General features: G+C 48.9%; 1 protein-coding gene across 1 annotated transcript in view; it reads left to right on the top strand.

Annotated features, from left to right (window-relative positions):
* The first annotated feature begins 439 nt into the window (after window positions 1-439).
* Window positions 440-16,215, top strand: part of CFP (complement factor properdin) — a 29,338-nt gene continuing 13,562 nt past the window's right edge. Inside the window, exons 1-4 of the mRNA XM_076072050.1 lie at window positions 440-1,034; window positions 8,185-8,848; window positions 13,620-13,767; window positions 15,657-15,826. Coding sequence (XP_075928165.1) covers window positions 8,770-8,848; window positions 13,620-13,767; window positions 15,657-15,826 — 397 coding nt within the window. The 5' untranslated portion in view covers window positions 440-1,034; window positions 8,185-8,769. The remainder of the gene's footprint in view (window positions 1,035-8,184; window positions 8,849-13,619; window positions 13,768-15,656; window positions 15,827-16,215) is intronic.

The following is a 16,215-nucleotide window of genomic DNA, read 5'->3' as shown; positions in this document are numbered from 1 at the left end:
GTAGAAGCCGCCCGCCGTGACGTGGAGGCGGAATCCGGGGTCGACGAGGGCCCCCAGCAGGTGGCCCTTGACGCCCGCGGCCAAGCAGGCGGCGGCGCAGAGCGAGAAGAGCGCGGCGACTCCGAGCGAGATGCGCCACCGCGTGCGCACGGCACGCGCCATCGCTCGGGACCGGGGTCGAGCCGAGCACCGACGACGGAGGCCGCGAGGGGCGACAGGCGACGGAGGCCACGAGGCGATGGACCGACGACGCGTCGAGTCATCGATCGGTGTCCGTCGTGGCGCTCACGACGTTGAGCAACGTCTTGACGTTTTCTTGTCCTTACCCCCCCCCCTCCTGCCGCTGCGCAACCTCCGATTAGCACGGCTGCCTGGGCACGCTCCCAGTGATTGTGGTGTTCAAGTGCGAAATACGCAAATGGCACGGCAGTGTCACGCTGAGGCTTATGGAACGGTCAAAACTCCATGAACGAGACGGCTTTAACAAAAGAAAGTCGATGCAGACTCGACGATACGACACTTGTCGACGAAGACCTGATTTTGTTGTCGAATTGTGGCCTCCCGCCCCCCCCCCCCCAATTTGTTACAGCTCATAGACCCGACGATGCTGCTGCTGCTGCCCGTGGTCACTGCACCTGGGGCCGCGTGCGCGAGCCTCTGCTCCCATTCCACTTCAAGAGTCGCGCCACTGCGCTCCCCTCCAGCCGGGCGCTGTCCGTGCGAAGTCTCAGCCACCCCCCCCCCCGCCCTCGTTCACCTTCGAGCGCAGTCGTGAAGCAGATCGATGCTGTCCGCTCGAACAAGGCTGTGCCACCAGCAACAAACAGTAGCAGCAGCAGCAGCACAGAAGAACGGACGACAGAATTCCCTTCAACTCGCTGCTTGTCAAAAGCCTCTTGTGGCAAAGCTACGGATTCATCTCCAGGGCAGTGGGGGAGAGGGTTAATTATTAACAAAGCATTGCCGTTCAGGTGGTTTATGGGCGACGGAAGCTCAGACTGTGTGGTCCTGGTCGACACGAAGTTTATATGCATGTATGTTGACCTTCTTTCGCGCCGTACATAGCCAACCGTGCAAATCGCAGGTGCGGGGTGTTCACACACATCTTGCGTATACGGTCTACGTACATCTTGTGTATACGGTGCACGTGTGCTGTGTTACTTAAGCCTACGGTGTTGTGTCGAATCTTTTTGTTTGCTGGCACTTTGGGAGGCATGTTGCGTTACTGCGACATGTGCATTGCAGGAGAGGGTGGACTGTGTGGAAACATTGTCAGATTTTGGTTAAAGGAATTTGTTCGAGACGACTTTTTTGTTTGTCACTGGAAATGCATTTAATATAATATTGACATTTTTTCGTGAAGTTTTCAATTTGATTCTGTAATGCGGTTGGTCTTGTCCTGGTCTCGACGCGGTTGCAATTGTTTGGATTTCTTGTTGGTTCTACCCAATGCACAATGCCGTTGCTTTTGTCGATGTTGGTGACCCAGGTCAGTCCTGCGAATGAGATTGTCCTCGCCTCTTCAGTTCTCACCTGGTTAAACGAAACAAACATCAAACTTTAAATGTTCTCTGTCGAGTAACTTGCAACGCCACGGAGCTGTCCAGAGGACCCCCCCCCCCCCACTATTATTTACAAAGATAAAGCTTCCCCGCCCCGTGTAGCCTTAATAGTCTGTTGAGGCAAGTGCTGTTAGCGAGTAGCAGCACCTATGAAGGCCGGCACTGTGGCACACGAGGGGGTGGATGGGTGGCCAATACCACGCCCGGTCGCCTTTGTCTCCCAAGTAGCGATGTATATACACCGCACCAAGTACTCATTTGAGACAGTCGAACCAGGGGAAGCCCAGGACCGGTTCAGATAATCATCACTGGTGTTGGTATCCATAAGTGGGAATCGAACCCGTGGTGTTCTACATTTGGAGCGCAGCGCGCTGACCGCTGCACTACCTACAACTCCCTTTGACCCTGGAGACGTGAACACAACAGCGTTTCTCTGAAACGAGTCGGCGAATTTCGAAGGCATGCATACCCGCAAATGAGCTGGCATTGTCTTGTTTTACTTCCTGCTGGGCCCATTTAAACCTCGCAGCAGTTTAAGAGTTTTTGTTTTCACTGAAAACAACTCAAGGATTGCCATGGATCGGGTGGGGGGGAATGACCGGAAAACCACGTGGTCTCAATGCTACGCACTCACTATTACGCGTTCACGGACGGACTGGGCACACATAAATCAAAACTGTTTGTGTCAACGTTATATGAGATGTTAATGCATCTCACAGTCTAAGGTGGGATTTCAGTTGCCCTCTAATAGTCTAAAGAAGGGCCATTGCCCAAATCGCGAGGTAACTATTTCATTATAAGGCAGTGGAAATGACAGACGTGACATGTAAATATGTACCTGTTTCTTCCAACAATGTTTTTGAAATCTAAAACAAAATGACAATGATTTACTCGGGAAAGCTTTGTTGATTCTCGAGATGTTTTCTGTTGTGTTCATGGTCTTGGCATTGAGATGTTTGGCCAATTCGGGTAATGAGTGTTTGACTTCATGCGTACCAGAGGGTAACGCTCAAAGCTCTGCAAAGATCGATGCAAGAACCCATTGCTGTACCGTACTACCATCTCCTGGCCACCTCGCAGCCCAGCCTATAGAACACCTGCCATTCCCAGGCAGTCTCTCATCCAAGTGCGAACAAACGAGGCTCAACCTGCTGTAAGAGATTCGTAAATGGATATTGGTGAATTACAACGAGACAGCTGGACTGCCATGCCCTGGTCACCGCACAACACCATGCCGACAACGAACTGGTGGTCGCCAATTTGAGGATGAACCCTGCTTACCTTTTGGGGTCGGGGCCATTCAGGACGACTCGGTCAATGGTTCAACAAGAGTTGTGTTTAGTGTACTCAAAAGGTCAGGATGAGTCGCATTTGCAGGAGTGACCTGGGGCATCAGTCTGACAAGTAGAGGGGACGATCATTGTGGAGTATAATCCCAAATTGAGTCACTTGCGCATTTGGCAAATGTGGACCTCTGATGCCAGCACGCGATGGCCAAGTAGTGCATGTTGGTGATGACACTCGCGGTAATGATGAAGGCGACCCTACCATTGTGAACCTCTGCCATTAGTGGCGCTGGCCCCTGGGCCGTGTCGCTGCCCGTGGCTTCGTGGACGCGTTCGCCGCTTGCTATGGCTGGCTGTCATGCAGATGGGGGAGTGTTCGTATGTGTCGAACTTCTTTCGCACCGTACGTAGCCAACCGTGCTGATCGGTGGTGTGGGGTGTGGAGCGGTGGCGCAGTGGTTAGCGCACGGCGCTACGAACCCGGCGATCTGAGCTCGTGAGCAATCACGGTAACGAATCTTTGAACCGGTCCTGGACCTCCCCTGGGTCGACTCAGCCTCGACTGAATACCGGGTGCGATGAGTACACATCGTCACTAGGGAGAGAAAGGCGGCCCGGTGTGGTGCTGGCCACCCACCTTGGTGTGCCGTGCCAGCCCACAATAGGTGCTCGCTAACTGCACTTGCTCCAACAGTCTGTGAAGGCGATAGGAGGCGAACTGCGTTGCTCCCAAAGAGGGCGAACAATGATGCCGTGTGGAAATGAATCACTGCTGATGACGATGATGATGGGAACTTGATAACAAACACTTAGCTGAAGCAGCAGCAGCAGCAGTCCACTGGTGGTGATTGCAATTCTTGAACCCTCACTCAGCCACTGCTCGCGTGATCAGACGAGGAGAGTTTCACTTCGGCTTATTGACTCTTGCAAGTGACTTTTTGGAATTATTTTTAAACACTTGCTGAGCACAGGCCCAAAGGCCCAACACGCGAAAGCCTACGTGTTAAACTGATAAATATATCAGTTAAACTGATAAATATATCAGTTTGTTATTCATATATGTGTATAATAAATAGGTGGTGACACGTTTTTTTTATTAAGCAAGGTGACGGTGAGAGCTTGCAGGGAGAGAGACGACGATGGGAGGAGGATTACAAAGAGGGAAGAAGTGGAAAGAGAAGTGTGGTGGTGACCTGCAGTGTGGTGGGTGGCTGTCTAAGTGGATGAGTGAGTGGATGAGTGGGTGGGTGAGTGGGTGGGTGAGTGAGTGAGTGGGTGAGTGAGTGCATGGATGAGTGAGTGAGCGTGTTGTGACCTGCAGTGTAGTGGTTGACTGTGACGACACAGTCCGTCTGGTCGACATGTGAGGAGGGAATTATGAGTGACGTTCACAGTGACGCGGCATGACATTCACGATGCAAGTGGCTTCCAGGAGTGGTGAGGAGCCTCAGGAGCAGCAGATAACTTCTCAATCGGCTCGTAGTCGTGCGTTGGGATGCTGAGTGTCGGTTGGGGGGGGCAATTGGCTGGAGGGGAATGAGCCCCCCACACCCCCAGGTGAAGGCGCAGCCCCACGTCTCACTTATTACAATCAAGTAAACAAATGTGGGTGAAATACCTAAGACCAGTGGCCAGGCATCAGGGGGAGCACCCCACGCTGTGACCCACCCACCACCACATGTACACTGCCGATGGACCGTGGTGACAACATTCACCTGCTGGTGGGTGGACAGAGCCGGGGGAGGGGGGGGGGGGAGATTTAAGCAGACGTGCCCATTGTGTCAGCTGCCACGCCGGGAGGTCCGATCGAACTGGCGATCTCCGTATTGTGAGCCCAGCTTGCTAACAGCCATCAGACCACGGCAGCATCAACCTACTGCAGTTACCTGCTGTAGGCCACATTTACGCGTTCATGTGGATTGTTACGTGTCAAAACTCACGATGTTAAACCCAACAGCTCGCCTGCGCCAGGACGAGGGATGCGATGGGGGTCTCTCCTCCTTCCCCGGCTCCCTCCCTCCGCCACCCGGCGAATTACTGCCTCGATTTCCACTCGCTCAAAGGTGTCCTTGCCACGCCAGACCTGTGACAGACCTTGACGACGCGGGGGCAGGCGGTCGTGTAGCGGTCAGGGGGCCGCCCCACGAGGTTGGGAGAGATCCCTAGTCACATTCTCGCTCACGGCTAACACCAGCGGCCGAGATCCGACTCGGCCTCAAGTGAGCACCTGCCAAAGGCGGCCGGGCGTGGTGCGTGCCACCGTGCCAGCCTTCATAGGTGCTCGCGAACAGCACTTGCCCCAGCAGTCTGTTTAAGGCGACACGGGGGATCTTTGTGTTTGAGGTCGACTGCAGTCAACCGCACACGTGCTATTTTGTTAACACGGCAGAGCAGGTGCAGCGTCAATGATTTTCTTCGTTGGCATTTATCCCAATTCCACCGGTTTCCCCTGCACTCTCTGCCTCGCCAAGTGCTTATTTAACCTGGGGAAAATAATTTAACCTTCACTAAAGGCTCGTGATTCCTGCCGTAGCCAAAGAGCAAAATTCCTGAGTTCCCAAACTTTGCTCGCTCACGTACCAACATTTTAACGACAATCTGAAGTCCAGCCAGCTTTTCTTCATTGTAAGCCCCAGAAATAAATTGTAATTAAGCGACATCAAAGATTTCAGGATTCATAAATCCGATGGTTTACAATGTCGGTTTACAGTAAATATAGTCTAACACGTAGGCTTTCGCGACCAATATAATTAAGAGGTTGTATATTTTTTTAGGTTAGATCGCGTAAATACAAATTTGTCGTTAAACCCGCCACAGCCAATTAGTAAGGGTTGTCACGTAGTGCGGAAAAAGTTCAACATACAGCAGTGGATTGACATGGGAGGTGATAATTGAAATGTATACATTTGTTGTGGTTGATTTCACTCGGACAACTTTTGTCTTTCTTCCAACACCACTTTATTTACAGTTCTCCACATGTCCTCAATGCTCCATAGTTCCCTTGTTGCCACAGCTCGCTCGCCGTGCTTCACTCGACTCGCTCGCCACCTTTGTCTCTCCAATCTCCACTTCTCCGTCAGCTCCGATGTCTCTGTGCTTCCCCCACTGCTGGCTGCTTCGCCTCTGCTCCCCGCTCTCCGCTATCACTATGCTCTCTCCACTGCTAACTGCTTCGTCTCTGCTCTCCGATATTACTGTGCTCTCTCCACTGCTAACTGCTCCGCCTCTGCTCCCCGCTCTCTGCTATCACCGTGCTCTCTACTGCTAACCGCTTCGTCTTTGCTGTCCGCGTGCTCTCTCCACTGCTAACTGCTTCGTCTCCGCTCTCCGCTATCACCGTGCTCTCTCCACTGCTAACTGCTTCGTCTCCGCTCTCCGCTATCACTGTGCTCTCTACTGCTAACTGCTTCGTCTCCGCTCTCCGCTATCACTGTTCTCTCTCCACTGCTAACTGCTTCGTCTCTGCTCCCCGCTCTCCGCTATCACCATGCTCTCTCCACTGCTAACTGCTTCGTCTCCGCTATCACTGTTCTCTCTCCACTGCTAACTGCTTCGTCTCCGCTCTCCGCTATCACCGTGCTCTCTCCACTGCTAACTGCTTCGTCTCCGCTCTCCGCTATCACTGTGCTCTCTCTACTGCTAACTGCTTCGTCTCCGCTATCACTGTTCTCTCTCCACTGCTAACTGCTTCGTCTCTGTTCTCCGCTATCACTATGCTCTCTCCACTGCTAACTGCTTCGTCTCCGCTCTCCGCTATCACTGTGCTCTCTCTACTGCTAACTGCTTCGTCTCCGCTATCACTGTTCTCTCTCCACTGCTAACTGCTTCGCCTCTGCTCTCCGCTATCACTATGCTCTCTCCACTGCTAACTGCTTCGTCTCTGCTCTCCGCTTATCACTGTGCTCTCTCCACTGCTAACTGCTTCTTCTCTGTCTTCCGCTCTTCGCTATCACTATACTCTCTCCACTGCTAACTGCTTCGTCTCTTCAGCTGCTCCACGTCTTGCCTCGTCCAGCCCCCGACTCCAACTCCCCGTTTCTCATCACGTCTCCCCAATTTATCCCCGCTCTCATTACACCCCAATTAATTAACCCGCATCCCAACGACGCTCCGCGTGCCCGTGCGCCTGTTACCTCGCCAGACTTCAAGACGCCACTCCAGCACTGACAACAACTCCAGCCAATCACACTCCAGCACTGACAACAACTCCAGCCAATCACAGTCGTCCTTGGCTCCCCCAGCTTAATTGGCCCAATCGTTACCTCATCGTCCCAATATGACCCCCTACTGCCCTGCTCCCGCGCAATCTCACCAATTACCCCCCATGCGCCTATTTATTCCACTACACATTCATCATACACATATACACACACGCAACTACTGCTCTCTTGACTCTAATACCTTCAGTACGTACAATGCTATACATTGTACGGTATTACAAGGGAAAAGACGTGCACACACATACACGTGCATGGACTATTTGTCAGATGGCTCACGTGCCACCGGTGCTGCACGGATCACATTATAGGAGGCATCGCCTTTGCGGCAATACTGTGTCGCACACGACCGCGTAACCACATGACGAGGCGTTAATGTGCTCCCAGCTGGTCATGGGTAAATTCCTCTGTTCGGAGTGCAGTGTGTGGCTTGTGTTCCCTGCAGCAGGGGAACCCTGAAGGTTAAATAAATAGCCCATGTTTAAATATAGAGCTCTCGGCAGGGTGCATTGAAACTAGGCCAGGGACAATGAGTCAATTTAAAATCAATTGGATTCCTAAGAAAATTGTAAATGAACTACGTTGTGCGTGGCCTATCACTCGGGCCCATTACCTCCCGTCCAGCGACACACGTGTGTGATAAGAAGTGAGACTTTATTTAACTCAACTTCATTTTTGTGTGAGCCAATTGATGAGTCGAGTGACCGAATCGGTAATGGGTTGAGTAATCGATCGACTTAAATAATTGGAGAGCCCAGCTCTGGTTAACACGGTTGGATAGTAGTAATACAAATAATCTACAGCCCTTCCTTAATCCACTGCTGAATAAAAGCCTCCCCATGCCGTGTCAGTCGTGAGAGGTTGTCGGACCATACATAGCCATCTGTCCGGGTTGATGAAAGGCAAGGAGGCTCAGTACTGGTTCAGAGATCACACACCACTGATGTTAGCAATTGAACTCAAATTGCCGGGTTGACAGCGCAGTGTGAAAACCACTGCACCACCACTCCACCCACAGCACTTTACTCAGTTAAGTAACTGAAATTCTAAAATAGAGAAAAGTATGCCCCGTTTTGACCTAGGAAAGCACCTCTGAGTGTGTGGACTTTTCCTCGTCAGGTGTCTTTCTCCGACAATTCTGATCTCATCAAACAAGCTGGGCAGGAGACTCCGCTACAAGGGCCGCTGGCCGGTGATCGACGGGCAGCCAAGGAATGGAACGCGTCCAGTGGGACACGTCGAGGAGATGGAGCAATGAAGATCAGCTCACGTTCACGTACTTAGGTTGCTTATTGCATCGCCGGATCTTGAGAGATGGAGGCAGCTCGTGGAGGCCTTCACCCAGCAGCAGACTGATCATGACTGATTATGATAATGATATGACACCCAAATCCTGGCAGCAAATTGGTTGCCTTGAAGGCAACGTTTTAAGGCGACCATGAACTAAAAATAACTTCCAGATTCATAAAGATTTGCACAAATCAGATTTCCATTGCACATTATGTTGTGGCCTTTCACAGGCACAATCGTTCTTCTTCTTGTTGTTGTTGTTGTTCGTGTCTTTCATTCTCGTTTTATGCCCAACGAGCAGAAAAACAGGATGCTGGCAGTGCATGGCTGGGTGAGCGAGTGACAGCCCCATCACAAACCGGCGCTTCGAGCCGATAAGAGTCGGCACCGAATGGCTCTGGGCCACACTCTGCCATGTCGCTCACCGTGGAGGCTGCGTGGTTGTGGCTGCCCGTGATAGCTGCCCTGGTGAGCACAGGAGCAGCACAGCCTGGTAAGAACTAAAAACGAATAAACTAAACCATTTTTATTTTACCAGGTAAGGCCCACTGAGCTATAGAGCTCTTTTTCAGAAACAACCTGGCCACAAATGATAGCTCAAGGAAGAGGCCTATCGCGTGGAAATGTATAGCAGCCAAATACTCTAAACGCGTGTTGTTGATTTTAAACGTGGAAGGAAACCCCGAAAAACCGGAGGACCCGGAGAAAAATCCACCCGACCCTCTGGAACTGCGGAATCTGACCGTGGTGATGTCGCTGGAATATCGGCAACATTTCGGAGGCTCATTTGTTATTGAGGATATTTACAAATTCATTACCCTTGACTCTGTAGGTATTGCGTTTGAAACAATGGGCGAGTTCCTTGAGATTTGGGATCGTGAGTCAGTTCAATAATTGATTCCTGTTTAGATGGTAGCGTTTCTCTTGGCTGCAAGGGGTGACTTTTCAATAAACTAGACAGTATGTATGTACTCATAATTAGGTTTTTTACAGTCTCTGGTGTGGACCAATCAGTTTCAAAGACAATGCATATATTATCAGAGTTTGTTTTTTGTTTGCATTCTGACCGCAAATATTGTGGTTAATGCAGACATGATTCCTTGTAAAATGTTTCAGTTTGGTGTTTTAACATCTTAACACCTATTTTCTTGCCAGAAAAAAGAGGAAAACCTATTCTCATGTTTGTACAGTATTTTAGATGTCTCCTGTAAAGTGTATGTCCTTCCTCTGATTTCTATTGACTTACTTGCTGTGTGCGATATTTTAAGTTATTACTTTTGTCAAATTTTTGTGACCCAAATCACTGGCAACTTAGAATGTCTGTGGTGTCTTGTTGGAGTTCTCGCCTGGTTAAACAAATAAACTTGATTTGTTTAACCATGGAGCTATGTGAAGCCATAACAAGTCACTGTGGTCGCTCGTAACAAATGCGCTGCCCATGACAATTGCCTGCAATTTCACGGTCCATGCAATATGTGCGCGCTATAAATTGTGTGTTTTATTGCTATTAAAGTTGGCCTCGTGTTATAGTCAAACGTCCGAGTGATTTCCTGCTCAAATGAGCAAGGAGGTGGTGCGCATCTCCTGTTTACAGCCTTGAGCCAGGGGTGGCAATTCCTCATTCCCATGGCAGGGGCGAGTGCATCTATTTGTAAAGGTTATGTAATGCCACCTTAGGGCAGTGGTTCTCAACCGGGGATACACGGACCCCTGGGGGTACGTGAGGTTATTTATAAATGTGTGAAATTATATTATACATGAGAGTTATTGGTGAATAATCATGTGTGAATCTGTCAATAATAAAAGCAAAACTGTGACAAAATGTTAATCTAAATGGTAACCTGGAAGGATATAAAATATATTTCTAAACTCATTGATCGTGAACAATGCGAGTTTTCAAGGGTTCTAGATTTGAAGCTTTCGTGACTGCAAGGATGCATACTCTTTGTTTTTTTCGGTAAAGTCACGTAGGTAAAATAAAATAAAACAACTAAATTAAATCACGACGTTTCAGAGGCAACACAAGCTTCCGTCTTCAGGTGGAATAGTCACAGCAGAATATCGTGTCACGTGGAGAGCTCTGAGACAACCGAGATTATATACAGGTTAAGGGAGGAGCCAAGAAGGGACGTGGGTGGGGGGGAGGGCTGAGTTAAGCAGCCTTTTGTTAAACTTCACTGCACGAAATCGAGTACAGCCTCACTTTTTTAGAAAGCAATGTAAATGGCTGTACAATTATAAGGCAGCTAAAGTTTGGCATACAACCCACTGAGAGATGGAAATGGCTGTACAATTATAAGGCAGCTAACGTTTGACTTGATTTATAACATCTTTCCAATGGTTGCTCAATTTGAAACCATCCTCTCCGTTGAAGTTGTGTCTGTGTTTGTATATCTGGATGGCTTCATGGACAAATCTCTGGTAATAACCGGGAGGTTTGCAGAGAACTTTGGAATCAGAGAAAACAATCTCATGAGAACCTGCTGTGTTGAAACAGTGATCAGCCACGGCCGAAGAATTCGTTCTGCCATGTTTCAAATCTGATTTGTGCTCGCGGAATCGGTCAGAAATATGTCGTTTCGTCTCCCCGATATAGCAGTCACCGCAGATACAACTAAATTTGTAAACACCGGGGTACTGTAAGTCAGGAATGACATCCTTTACGGATGGGATCAGATCACGGATTTTGTGTACTGTATTGAACCGGACCTGGATCTTGTGTTTGTTTAGAATTTTGGAAATCTTTTTTTTGTAACGCCTGCTATGTATGGTAACGTGATGATTTTGATTGGAGTATCAGGTGGTTGTTTCTGTATGGTGGGAGAAACAGCTTTGCGGATGGTACGGTCAGAGTATCCGTTCATCTTGAGGGCCAGATGCACATGTTTTGATTCACTGGCCAGGTGGTGTTGGTCAGAAATGCAATGAGCCCTATGGTATAATGTTTTGATGAGAGAGTTCTTTTGAGTCGGGTGGTGGGAACCAAGGGTTACGAGCGAGCGCGTAACAAATGACGTCACGCGTGCAGAGCGTCCGTTGATTGTTTTTATCCGCTCGCAGTTGACTTAGGGGCTGTCCATAAATGACGTCACGCACCTGGGGGGGGTCAGGCATTTGTGACGATATGTGACGAGGGGGTGGGATGGTTTGAGAAATGTGACGTCACATCTAAAGGTGCAACTTTAAATAAATATGGACAACACGTTTTACTTAAATTTTGATTTAAAACTTTCGTGACTGCAGGGATTCACATTCTTCATATTCTTGGTTCTTTCGGTAGAGTCAGTTGTTTCATATTTTTATTATTTTATTGTTTCCCTTCTATGTGACTTTACCGAAAGAACCAAGAATACATCATTAGACCTCATCTGGTCGAGCACCAATTGGGTCGAGGCTCAAAAGAAAGCCATCCCTTGGTGTGGACCAATCAGTATCAAGGACAATGCATATATTATCATAGTATGTTTTTTGTTTGTATTTTGACTGCAGGTATTGTGGTTAATGCAGACATGAATCCGTGTAAAAAAGGTTTCAGTTTTGTTGCCAGAAAAAAGGGGAAAAACCCTATTATTACATTTTGGTACTGGCAAAGGAGGTCTAATGATGTAGATGCTCACCCCGAGCCCTCATTATTTTGATAGTGTATTGTCTTTGAGCTGTACGCCTTTTGGCGTCATCTGGTCGAGCACCAATTGGGTTGAGGCTCAAAAGAAAGCCGTCCCTTGGTGTGGACCAATCAGTTTCAAGGACAATGCATATATTATAATATGTTTTTTGTTTGCATTTTGACTGCAGGTATTGTGGTTAGTGCAGACATGAATCCTTGTAAAAATATTTCAGTTTTGTTGCCAGAAAAAGGGGGAAAACCCTATTATTAAACCAAGAATACGTTCTAACAGAGTACAGCGCCACATTAAATACGCACTACAATGACAATGGTTTAAAGCGATTTGAAGCATGTTTTTTTTTTGGGGGGGGGGGGTTGGAGTACAGCTTTGTGATGTCATATTTGAGGGGGGGTCTCACTTTTTGTGACGAGGGGGGGGGGGTGGTTAAAAATCGTCCAAAATCGCGTGACGTCATTTATGGATGGCCCCTTGGCTAGTTAGGATATACCTTACAAAACGGACCAGTGATTAAAATATTGATGTTCATTAGTCACACATTTATTTCTCAGAACCATGTTGGGTCAGGCAAGGGCGTTACTCGGTTGAAACAAAATTCAACCAGAGGGGGTACGGGAGCCACGAAGCTTTGAGAACCACGGCCTTACCAACTGGCTGTGTCGCGTGGTGGCGGGTTTATCGACACATTTTTACTTACACGATCTAAAACACACACAAACCCCTTCTTTATGGACACTTGCCTTAGGGTAATACATTTATAAACTACGGTTGGGGGGGGGGGGGCAACAGTTGCTGGGAAGCGGCACATGGGATTGGCTGAAATTTGAGAAAAAGGTGGGAAAACAGGATGATGATGATGATGATGTGAAAGACGGTTTTAGGGGCGGGTAAAAAATGGATAAGTCGATAAATGGAGAATGGGAGGTGGACGAGGAGAGAGAGGGAACCTTCTGGAAGGTTCGAGAGGGAAGGGAGAGAGAGCAGTGCCGGATTATCCTCGTAGCAAAAGTAGCTAAATAAGCTACAGGCCCCGCACTTTCAAGGGCCCCGCGCTAAATGCTTTCAAGCTATCAATTCCGGTTCAGTGAATCTGCACTTGCTCTATTACTATAGTACTATACTGCCTTCAACTTTTATGAACGACTGTGTTTTTAAGGTTAGAGATTTGTCAATTACTTTACTATGCAAGTTAAAAATGTGTGTTTTAATATTGATGTTTTTTTTTATTTAGGGCCCTTTATAACATCATATGCTACAGGCCCCGCACTAGCTTAATCCGGCACTGAGAGAGTGTGAAGGAGGGGGGGGGGGTGCATGGTGGTCTTCTGGCGGTAAAGCGTCCTGCGAGTGCGTGTGTTGGTTGGGGGTGCGGCAAGAATGAAGTGCCTGTCCCCCTGAGACCGCTCGTGCGGACTTCCCTTTTACGTGGGACGACCAATTATTGACTTCTCCACAAAAGTGGTCACCGTTCTATCGACCCCATAAAAACGATGGGTTGAGTCAACAACCACGCGGATTCTAAAAACACGCCACCTTCCCATTCACGAGCCACTGCCTCTAACCGCTGACCCACCGGGTCAGTAACCGCGATCTTAAATCTGTTAAAATAGCACTGACTTGCAATTCCCTGCCCTGCAGCCTCGGGAGCGTGCTACACAGAGGTGGACCCCAGGACCGGTGTGTGCAGCAAGGAGCTGCTGCTCGGTCACAAGACGTCCCAGGAGGCCTGCTGCCGGAACCCGACCTTTGGGTTTGCGCCACAAGGGAGGGCATGCGCTGCGTGCCGGTGAGCGGCCGCACGAAGCGACGTTGAAGCAAGTCGGGCCGACTGATGACCGATTCACTCTGGTCTCCTTTTCGCTCTCCTATCGCTACTGCCATTGTTTACTGGTCGTAGCGATACTCCCGATGAGCACGGTTGGCTACGTACGTTGCGAAATAAGTTCAACATGCTTGCATACTGTGCCGTTAACTTCGCTCGTCCATTCCTCCACCCATGCCGAGGACTCGATCTACCAGACTGACCGTTTCGTCCCATTCGTACTTTGTTGAACCACCAGCACTGCAGGTCCAAAAACTTTCCTTCTTTCTTATTTTTTCCTTGGACTGCTCGGATTTGAAATTCCTTTCCATCATCTCTTCCACCCCCCCATCCTACTCCTCCAAGTTTGAATAACCTTGCTCGATCAAACATCGTTTTGTAATCTATATTTCAACTTTGATTGCGCTGCTTGTTGCTGGTCACTTGGCATTTCTATTATTTGGGCCTGGGCTCAACCGTTTTATATATTTTTTTTACTTAAAACTTTTGTGACTGCAGAAATTCATATTCTTGGTTCTTTCAGTAAAGTCACGTCGATAGAAAAAATAAAAGTAAATAAAATAAAATAAACTACGACGTTTCGATCAAAACACAAGCGATCGTCATCACGAGGAAAAAGGGTGTAAGGCCACTGAATGCAAGCTGCTTTTAAAGGTTTAAAAAGGGGCGTGGCACAAGCATCCTGGTAACAGAACGAAGTGGGCGGGGCCTTGGGGTCAGAAACCGCCAAGGTGAAGCACAGAAGGTGACAGGAAAGGGACGAAAGGCTACAAGGAGAAAACATCACAACCAGTTATGACTTAAGTGGTTGATGACGTACTTCCAATGATTCCTGAGTTTGTACCCATCATCTTGGTTGAAATTGTGTCTGTGTCTGTATATATGGATGGCTTAATGAACAAATCTTTGTTGATAGCCAGTGGGCTTGCAAAGATCCATCGTCTTGGAGAAATCAATTTCGTGTGAGCCAACCGCATGAAAGTAATGAAACACAGTAGGATCAACACTTCTGCCGTGGCTGATTATTACTTTAATGCTGTTGGCAATTACTTTACTGTGTCAGTTAAAAATGTGTGCTTTCATATTTACGTGTTTTTTTTATTTAAGGCCCCTTTATAACATATTACCCTTTTGCCTGTCCAAGGACGGGTGTATTGCAGTAAATCTGAAACTTGCAAGCGCAAATCAGACCGCGACGTGATATTCATTGCATCAATTCGTGTGCAGTTTGTAAGGCCGCGGTGACACAGACTTATTTCATTTAAAGGTTATAATCCCTTGTTCATCACGACGTCCTTTTTACTTCGATGTCTCAACAGTGTCACGGAGATCACGTGACGTGAGGGTTCTGCCTTTATAGTGAGGGTTGTAAGTTGACGCCGAGGAGGGGGGAGGAGGCGCCTCGCCCCTCCCCCATGTGGAGTGACGTCACCCGCTAATTATTATTAATGGAGGGAGGTCCATATGGAGGACGTAACCTGTTCATGATTAATCATGGGGGGGGGGGGGGGGGGGCTGATCGACGTGGCGTGACGTCACGCGCGGGACACACAGACATTCTTGGCTCATTTTAGTAGGTAATGCTAGCGGCCCCGCACGAGCTTCATCCGGCACTGCTCGTGACCGAAGATGCCTCGCGCCCCTTGTGCGCAGCTGCACATTGGCAGCAGCAACGAGCTGCCGCGTTCGCTTCTTTGCCCCCCCCCCCCGTGAATGAAACTGCAATACGGCGACGACAACAAGTGTAAGGAGCTCCTGGAAGTGATCGGAGACGGTGGAACGCAACGCGTCAACTTGCGAGGGCGCCTCGCTGCAACGGAGCCTTAACCCAAATGTCGCTGTGCGCCGAACAGGAAGGCGTTCCAGTCCGCGTGGTCTGACTGGTCGCCCTGCAGCGCCTCGTGTGGCAGTGGCGTCAGCTCTCGGGCCAAGGTCTGCATCGGAACGGGCGCATGCAACGAATTACATCCCTTGGATCAACGCTTCCAGGTCCGCATCTGCAACGCAGGCGTCTGTTGCCCAGGTGAGGGGACTGGGCAGAGCTGGCGTGGCTTGGTTCGTGGCCACTCTGCGGGGCCCATTCCAGGGCTGATTTGTGGCCCAGGCAAAGACGACTCCGTGAGAAAGTTGAATGGTGCGTCTGTGGTCCAGTACAGGCTGGCCAGTTGGTTGCCTCGGTGAAGAAGGTCAATCGGTGTCAGTGTTAATTTTGTTGATGAAATTAGTGATAAAAAAATATATTCACCAGCGAAGTGTTTTCATTTCATTTTGGTTAACGATGACCGAGCGAATGAACATTTTCAAGCATTACGGTTGTGACTAACCACCACATTGTAAAGCATAACCGACTATAACAATATGAAATGAACCAGTTTGAAAACGGAAACTATGATAACTTAGAAGCTTTATATG

This window comes from Petromyzon marinus, chromosome 36 (assembly GCF_048934315.1).
Source record: "Petromyzon marinus isolate PM22_M1 ecotype Great Lakes invasive population chromosome 36, UKy_Petmar_22M1.pri1.0, whole genome shotgun sequence".
NCBI classification, from domain to species: domain Eukaryota; kingdom Metazoa; phylum Chordata; class Hyperoartia; order Petromyzontiformes; family Petromyzontidae; genus Petromyzon; species Petromyzon marinus.
The sequence above is the reverse complement of the archived record's forward strand: the minus strand, read 5'-3'. Positions and strand labels throughout refer to the sequence as shown.